This window comes from Dipodomys merriami, unplaced genomic scaffold (genome assembly GCF_024711535.1).
Source record: "Dipodomys merriami isolate MVZ:Mamm:240054 unplaced genomic scaffold, mDipMer1.0.p SCAF_2, whole genome shotgun sequence".
NCBI lineage: Eukaryota > Metazoa > Chordata > Mammalia > Rodentia > Heteromyidae > Dipodomys > Dipodomys merriami.
This window is the reverse complement of record NW_027203381.1, coordinates 1,542,501-1,551,270: the sequence shown is the minus strand read 5'-3', so window position 1 is coordinate 1,551,270 and position 8,770 is coordinate 1,542,501. Positions and strand designations below refer to the sequence as shown.

General features: G+C 59.8%; 1 protein-coding gene across 1 annotated transcript; it reads right to left on the bottom strand.

Moving 5' to 3' along the window:
* Positions 1-735: 735 nt before the first annotated feature.
* On the bottom strand, positions 736-6,818 carry Ptgr3 (prostaglandin reductase 3). The gene is made up of 2 exons (XM_070028944.1): positions 6,494-6,818; positions 736-1,786 (listed from the first exon to the last, which is right to left on the bottom strand). Exons 1-2 carry the CDS (start codon positions 6,700-6,702, stop codon positions 862-864), a joined length of 1,134 nt encoding a protein of 377 aa, XP_069885045.1. The 5' UTR covers positions 6,703-6,818; the 3' UTR covers positions 736-861.
* Positions 6,819-8,770: the final 1,952 nt, after the last annotated feature.

Here is an 8,770-nt window from a genome sequence, read left to right as displayed (position 1 = left end):
GTCCCTGCTAGGATCTGGGAACTTCACTGTGAAAGGAGCATAGAGTTATACTGGCCCTTTCCTGTGCAGAGAGTAATTAAGAAATTAAAATTAAAATTCCCCCTCGACTCTAGAATTCCCCTTTCCCAAACCTAGCATTAATATTTGCAGCTAAAAAGAATAGGGAAAACTTCTACTTTGTAGTATGTATAAAAGGTATCAAATCTCAGATAGATACTTCCAGGTACATCTGTGTTTGCAGAGTGACTTTCCCAATAGCTTAACCAGATCAAATATGGAGGGAAGTTCTTCCCTCACATGTCTATTTTGATAGTTTGTTAGTGATTTCTGGGCAAAAGAAAAAGAAAAAGAAAAGAACGGCTACTTCCTGAGCACGTGGGCTTTGCAGACAGCTGACTCTGCGCCTCTCCCTGTCAGCTACTGAGCGGCCGAGCCAGTGCTCCCAAGGTGAAGACGACTCTGGCAACTATTTTCCAGACTGATTTTTAAATCTCATCAAGCGGAGGACATACTGATTTGATCAGGTCCTACATCAGGAATTAATTTACTTCCCTGGAACAGTAAAATCTGGAATGAGACTGTCCATGACTAAAGAGTCGAATGTAAACATTTTACCTCTTAGCCATAGAAGGAACTTTTATTGGCACATTTTCCCCCTAAGGGAGAAGAAGAGAGTGAGGAGGGGAGGGAGAGAGAAAAACAGAGGGGGGGGGAGAGAGACACTGGAGGAGAGTATTCATTAACATCTAACTTTTATTTTAAGATATATCCATTTCCAACTAAAAATAAATTGATTTGAGTAATTCTGCAGCATACAGTGCTCATTTTCTCTCTCCTTTGATTTATGCCCTCGTTCTGTTTTCACAGTTTACTGCTGACAGGGTGAGGTAATTCGACTACGATTTTCCCAGCGTTTTTCCCCATGTACATATAGTCCACAGCTCGGAATGTGGAGTCCAGGCCGGTGAACCTGCCCTCTGGAGACAGGTCTCCCCCGTCCACCTGGCAGACCAGCTCCCCACCCTCGAACAGCTCCAGCAACCGCTCCATGGCTCCCTGGTACTTGGAGAGGTAATGGTTCAGAAAGAAGCCGTGGATGCTGGCAGATTTCTTCAGCAGTTTGGCTGGCAACGTTCCTGCGTTCACAGGCGAAAGGCCAGAAGGACTTTGGTAGCCAGAGATAAACCCAATTATTATCAAGCGCCCTTTGGTGGCCAAGGCGTCCACGGCCAAGTCAAACATGGCTCCCCCAACGGATTCATAGACCACATCCACCCCTTCCGGGTACTCGCTCTTGAGCACGCTTCCCACGGGCTCGGCTTTGTAGTTGATAGGACGGTCGCATCCAAGGGATTTCAAAAAAGCTGACTTCTCCGCAGAAGAGCAGGTTCCAATTACATGGCACTTGGCTCTCTTGGACAGCTGGACAGCAAACTGTCCTGTGCCCCCCGCCGCTGCTGTCACCAGAACTTTCTTCCCCTCTGACAGCCCTCCCATCTCCTGCAGGCTGAGGTAGGCGGTGGTGCCGCTCACCAGCAGGGTGAGGTACTGCGGCTTCAGTGAGGGCACTGGGAAGGCGGCTCTGGCAGGTACCACTGTGTACTCAGCAAAGGACCCAGGTGACAGGTAAGCCACCGTCTGGCCCACTGTGTATCTAGCACTAGCAGAGAGGCCTAAGGCCACCACCTCACCCAGCCCTTCAAAGCCTATGTCAAACGGGGGCTTCACCGATGGGTCATAGCGGCCGGCTGAATAGTTGATGTCAGATGCATTAATACCAACAAATCTAGAACGAAACAAACACACACATGTATTAAGATGCTTTCTTCGTGAAGGTCTTCATATTGTGCCGAGAAAAAAAAAATCTCTTTACATCCAGTGGCTGTGACGGGGTTACAACTGTAGGATCTGATGGAATTAGACAAAACCAGTCGTGCTCTGTTTAAAAACAAACAAACAAACAAACAAAAAAAAAACCCAAACCAAAAAATGGTCATCTACTAACTAGCTCTACACTCAGAGTTTTGGCATATTTTCCTCTTTATATCAGTTTAGGGAGAATTTTGTATCACTTTAGTCAGCAAGTGATTTATTTCATGTGTCACTTGCTTCTATCCTCTTCCTTTCAAAAGGAGAAACAAGTAGAAAGAAAAAAAAAAAGACAGGAGGCCCTCATTATATACAACTTCACTGGGGCTAGGAGTTGGAAATTAATTGGCCTCTTAACAAAGATGTTAAAAACAACACTGGGATAAAATATATCCAAAGAAGTACACTGGTATTGATTCTGGCAACAATTTAACACTTCAGATAATAATAGTAATGACAATGATATTATTAAAGATTGATGGGACATGCAAGGTCATCGGTTGCTACATGTTACTGCTGGGGCTGGTTGGAAATGGCTGCAGCAAACTCTCTGGTGCAAATATGTCTGGTTTGAAAACACGCATTTTGATTAATTGGAACACAAATCGGAGAGAATGATTTTTTTATGGAACGTTCAACATTGTACAGTCCCTTCCAGATGAAAAGGAAAGCCAGTCATTGTGTTTCTCCTCCACAAGAAGCAGAGGCATAGTGATTAAGACCAGATGATTAGTTTCATTTCGGTATCCAGACTCACTTTAATTGTGAGGCCAGAACGCCCCCCCCCACCCCCAGTATACATATACTTCCTATCGACGATACCCCCATATGCAGGGGGGACCATCTGCTAAGACTGTCAGGAGGTGGCGTTGACACTTTCTCGGACCCCAAACATGCCATTTCCCCCTGCAATGAGACCAGAAGATGGAGCATCTGGTGGCGGGAGGCGAGCTGGCCAGTAGGTCGTTCAGGAAGAATTCACTTTTAACTTAGTAAGCCAGCCCGGTGGAAGGGTGTGTTCCACGGCGCGTACACACTCCTCACGGCGGGCCCTGGCCGTCCACCATGGAGAAAGGTCTGGATGAGGGCTCACGGCCGCCCCGTCGGGCTCCCGGGGCCCCGTCCGGCTCCCGGGGCCCCGTCCGGCTCCCGGGGCCCCAAGGCCGCGGCGCCCCGGACGCACCAAGGCCGCACGGGGATCCCGGCGGCTGGCCGCGCGCCTCCCGCTCCTGGCGCTCGGCACCGGGTCCAGTGTTGTTGGAGGGGCAGGAAGCCGCCGGTTTCGCTCTCCATGTCCAGGCGCGGCCCTTGGAAAGGCTTCGATTTCACGGGCAGTCGCGCCGGCCCCGCCGAGCACCGGGCCAGGTCTGGGTGGAGGAGAGGCGGGGTGGCTCCGAGGGACGCCCAGCTCGGCTCCTGCCAGGGGCCCCCAGGCGTCTGCGGCCCGGAGCCGGAGCGCCCAGGCTGGGGCGCGGGGAGGAGGGCAGCCCGGTCCCCCATCCGGGCCGGGCGGCAAGGCCAAGTTCGGCAGGGCTCGGGCCTGCGGCCTCCCGTGGAGAGAGGCGCGGCGACCCCGAGAGGGACGGGCTCCGCAGGGGATCCTCGTGACCTTTGCCCCTCGCACCCGAGGCTGCGGTACCGCCCGTCCGTGTTGGCGGGGCCTGGCGCGCCGGCCTTCTCGGGTCCCTGGGCCCGTGGTGGTCCGGAGGCGCCCACCGTCCCCGGAATCCCGCTTCGAGGACGCCACGCGCCCAGATGCAACTCCACGCCGCCAGTCCTCACCGCGGTCTTCGCCGGGCTTTGGGCGCCAGCGGAGGGAGGGCTGGAGGCGCGGGGGTCGCCAGGCCGTGAGCAAGGCCAAGGGCGGCCGGCTGCGCGGGAGGGGAGGGGAGCCGAGGGAGCCGGGGCCTGGACACCCCGCGCCCGCCCTGGGGAGCCGGTGCTCCCGGCAGGCGCAGCTCCCTGCGGCCCGACGGGCGCCCCCCGACTCTCCCCAACTCCGTAAGCCTCCCGCCTGTGCGCGCTCACCGGCGCCGACCCCTCCCCGCGGGCACGGACAGCAGGGCACCCGAGCCCGAGGAAAACCTCTCCAGTCCGAGGGCGCGCGCACACTGGAGCCTCGGCGAGGAAAGCGTCCCGCCCCACCCTCCGCCCCTGAAAACAACAGTACAGATAAAGAGGGGGAGGGGGAGAAGAAAAGGAGCCAAGAGAGCTGGGCCTGGGGAGAGGCCAGGCGTCCACCCCAGCCCAGCCCGGCGCCCGTCACGCACCTGAGCAGAACACCGTGAGATTTGGGAAACGAAGTGACCTGCCACCTTTTTAGGGTTAAAAGAGAGACAGCGAGACAGAGCGAGAAAGCTAAAAATAGTGCGCAAACGGACTTAACCTGGTGCGTTCTTTCTTTTCCCAGGGATGAGCAGAGGAAGTTGTTCTCAGGAGTAACCCGGTAAAGGTGAGGGCTGGGCTAGCACCGGCGGAACATTCTAGAGCGATGTTACACACCCCTCCGCACACCTTTTCTCAATGGCAAACTTTCTTTTCCGAGCAGCCGCCTCTGTCGGGGAAGCCTTTCCTTCCCTGTGGATGGAGAGCCTGAACATGGTTCACCTGGAAGAGGGTGGGCAGGCGCTCCCCGCGGGGAAGAGTCAGCCCTGACCTCCCAACAACCCAATCCGGGCTTAACCATTTATTCCCGAGGAGGTTTTATTGATGCCAAAAATGCGGGGGGCTTGCATCACTTTTTAACGCAGCGAGCACCACCGTTTCGGGAGCCTTGGTCCTGGATTGAAATCAACTCCAGGGCAGTACATTATTAGACCTCTATTAAAAAAAAAATCGGTATAATGCCACAGAAGGAAGGACCATCGAGGGCTGGATTTTTCAGTAAAATAGCTAAAGGGCCAGACAAGGATCCGGCCCCTTCCAATGCACTCAAAACGGGCTCCCTTTGCTTTGGCGTTTACATTCTCTGCGGTGGATTCGAGGTCGAAGATAGAGGTCAAGTTGTTCCTACAAAATACACTACTTATATTACAAGGTATTCTTGGCCGACGCGGAAGGAAGAGAGCCATGCTTTTAAAACCAACCCGCTCTGACTTCTGAACACGGGAGCCTGTCTCCTCCAAGTCACTGAATTCAGGGACCCAAGCTGCTCCCTGGCCGGGGACCAACCCCAGTGTCCTTGGGCCGCTGCGGCAGAGCAGCCCTGGGGGGAGGAGGGAGGAGAACAGGGGGCCCCGACCTTTAGCCTGATCGAAGAGGAGTGGCCTGGAGGGAACCTGGGCTGGCAGAGGCAGGTTCCCGGCTCAGCCTCCCAGGTGGAGGCCAGAGGCCCAGGCTGCGCCCCAGGTGGTCCCAGGCCTCTAACTCCCCACACCTCTCAGCCTGTCTCCCCGGGGCGCCTCGTCACCCCTCCCCAGGATCCCACCTGTTTCTACAAGGGATTTTATTCGCGCAGCAATGTCTGTATTTACAAGAGTGTTTCAGCTCCAAGCTGAATTTTATCTCAAAAAACCAAAAACCTGCGTGGAACTCCCCCTGCAAGTTTGTGGGAAAAGGTTCCGTGGGTCTCCTCTCCACCGGCAAAGCCGAGGGGCGCGCGGGGCGTGGCACGCGGAGGCGCGCTCAGCCCTTCTTTTCCCTTGGCGGGGCCGAGTTCTGACTCCTTCTCCGCACACCGGGGCCGGGTCCGCACCGCCCCGCAGACCCCGCGGCCCGGCCGTGCGTCCCTGCCCGCCGTGCCCTGCAGTGGAACTCGACACTCACTCCTCCCCGGGGAACTGTTCGCCCTGCACCCCACCACGCCACGGGAAGGGGCTCAGCGCGCCGAGGGGCGCCGAGAACAGCGCGGGCACCGCGGGCGCCGCGGGCGCCGGGCGGGCACGGCCTCCGCGGGGAGGCGGCGTTCCTTCCGGTCGCCAGTTACTAAAGATCAGTGAGGTGGAAAGACGTGACGGGGCGAGTGTGGGATGGGCGAGACCCTCGGCAGGTCTGACAGTGACCAGGGTGGCCGTAAAGTCGGCGAGCCACTCCGGGGCCCCTGCTCGGGCCGGGCCCCACGGCCCAGGACACGCGCCAAGCGCCCGTCCGGGTGCCCTCGGGGGCAGACCAGGCAGCCGGCGCCGCCCGCGCGCGCACCTCGGCGGCGGGGAGGACGCCGCACGCCCGCGGCGCGCTCCGCCAGGCGACGGGCTGCCGAGCGCGGCGGGGACCGCAGTAGCCGGACGGGCCCGGGATTCTGTCCTCCAGGCCACCGTGCCGGCTCCGCCGCGATTACGGCCGCACCCGAGCCGAGAGCGCCGGCGGGTGGGCCGGGCGAGAGCCTCCCTTCTGGGTCCCGTCGGTTTTATCCCGTCGGGCGAGAGGAAGGGGGAGGGGAGTCGGGGGGCGGGGAGGGGAATCCCAAATTAAAATCATCCCCCCCACCCCGACTACGAGGACTTTGGGTGGCACGGGATCTTCACACCGGCAAGTCGCTTCACGCCGGCCTTCGCCAGATGGCGGCGGGTTCAACTTGCAGGGGACCTCGCCAAGTCAGGCCGTGCGCCCGAGCGCGCGCCGCGGCGTGGGCACGCGGGCGGCCCGGGGATCGAGCGGGGCGGGGACGCGCGCCGGGCGGGCTCACCGGTTCCGGACGAGGAGATCTCCGTCCCCGGGGAGCGGCACCGGGCAGTCCCGGAGCAGGGTGACGGCCTCGCGGAAGTTGGGGCTCAACCGGGTCACCACCAGCTTCTGCATGACCCGGGGGATGGCCGAGCCCTGGAAGTCCAGGAAGTGGCGCGCGTACGACATGTCCACGATAGCTCGCGCCCCGGCCGACGCCAGCCGCTGCATAGCCCGCGCCGGCTTCCGCCTCGGGGCGCGCCCGGCTCGGGCCGCTCTTCCCGGCTCCGCCAGGCGCGGGCGGGCCCGCCCCGCCTCCGGCCGGCGCCCTCCCCCCGACCCCCCTTCCCCCGACGCCCGGCCCCCGCCCCCGCCCTCCCCCACCCGGCCCCGCGGAAGCCCCCGCCGAGCCCGGGCGTGCCAGCCTCGGCCCGCGGCCCCGCACCGCGGCCGCTCGGCTGCTGCTCCTTTAATCTTTTTGTTTTGGTTTGAATCTGCTCGGCGCAGACTGGCCGCGGCTCCCTCCGCCCTCCCCCTTCCCCCGGCGCGGGAGCGGCGCCGGGGATCCCCACCCTCCCGCGCTCCGAGCCGGATTCGACTCCTTCCACGGCGAGGGGGGCGGCGAGGGGGCCCGGGCGCCGGCGATCGCCGCGCGGGCCGAGCTGCGGCGGCCCCGGGCGGCCCCGGGCTGCGCGGCGCCGGGCGGCCGGCGCAGGCGCCTCCCCTTCCCGTGCGAAGCGTTCACTTCCTTGCAAGGTGGTACGAATCAACCCCGAGCGCGGCCGGGGCGGCGGGGCGCGGCCGGGGCCTGGGCCGGGCGCGGAGTCCCGCGGCCGGGGCCCGCAGCCGGGGGGCGCCCCGAGCGTCCTTCGCCCCGCACCCACGGCGGCCCGCACGGGCCCCACCGCCTCGTCCGCCCCGGTACCCTAGTTCCGTCCCGTGCAAGTCACGCGAATTAAGCCATTTTTATTTACCTTGGCCTAGATCTTGTGGGTGGCTTTTTGTATTTTTTATTTCACTTGAATGGATGTGTTAAGTGGCTCCATGGCCGGTTCCAGGTTCCCCACCGGGAGAGAACACACGCTGGAACCGCAGGCCCGAATTCGCAGAGCCCTGGAAACATTGGAAAGTTCTCGGTGGGGCGGCCCAGGGGCGGGGTGCGGCGGGAGCCCTCCCCGGTGGCGCGCGTGCGTGGGCCACATTCTCCACGCGCCCTCGACGGAGCGCCCGCATTGGATTCGTCCATCCTTTCCCGAGATGAACTAAGCCCATTTTGACATTTGTCTTTAAGATGTGCGTTTTAAAACACCTTGCTTGATGACCAAAACGTAAAAGACAAAACACAACCCCCCCCCCCATGAAGCGAAGCGTGCAAAAGTGACACAGGTACCCCCCCCAGCCCCCGACAGGGCACGATTCCTCCAAGGGTGGTTCGGATCCAGGAGGGTGCGTGTGCATGCTCATACACACGGGGGAGGAGAACTCAGGTTTAGGACTCGGTAGGAGCTGGTGTCTGCCTAACCAGGCTGAGAACTCATGGGTTCTAGCGGGGCTCAGCCACTGGATCACAATAACAACCCTACACTGTCTTCCTCCAACGTGCAGTCGTTTTTTAATGTTATGTTGTATTAAGATTTCTTTGTGTGTGTGTGTGTGTGTGTGTGTGTGTGTGTGTGTGTGTGTGTGTGTGTGTGTGTCATATTGTTTAGCTCCGGAAAAAAAAGAAAACAAAGCAATTAAAAAGATTGACAGGTAGGGTTTGTGTGAGACCTATTTGTAATTGTCAGGGTGACGTTGGCGAGAGGAGGAGGAGTAAGAACTGAAGCAGGAAAAGCAGCTCGATGTGTCTGTCTATCAGTTGAGACTGTCTGAAAGCTCCGCGATCCGAATGTGTGTTATATTTCACTGAAAAGAGGAGCGAGGGAGAGCGCATCTCCTCTCTCGCCGGAGTTTGGGGGGCCGCGCGCGCTCACCTCGCCCGCCCAGCGGACGCCCGCCCCGCGCCCCGCGCCCAGCCTACTCCGCGGGGGGCGGTGGTGGCTGGCCGGCCGTTGTTGTTGTTGTTCTGGAGGTGGGGGTGCTTTTGGGGATATTTTTTTCCATTTTTTTTCTGTTGGAGGATCAAGACCGCCCCCCCCCCCCAAAAATCCACGATCAAAATGTGTCCGCACTAGATTTCTCCCGGAAGAAGCGGCGATCCGGAGGGCACCAAGGGGCGCTCCGGCGGGTGACAGACGCCGCTCGATCCGTGACTGTGGGAAGGAGGAGCGGCGCTGACATCTCCCCCGGCGGCGCGTGT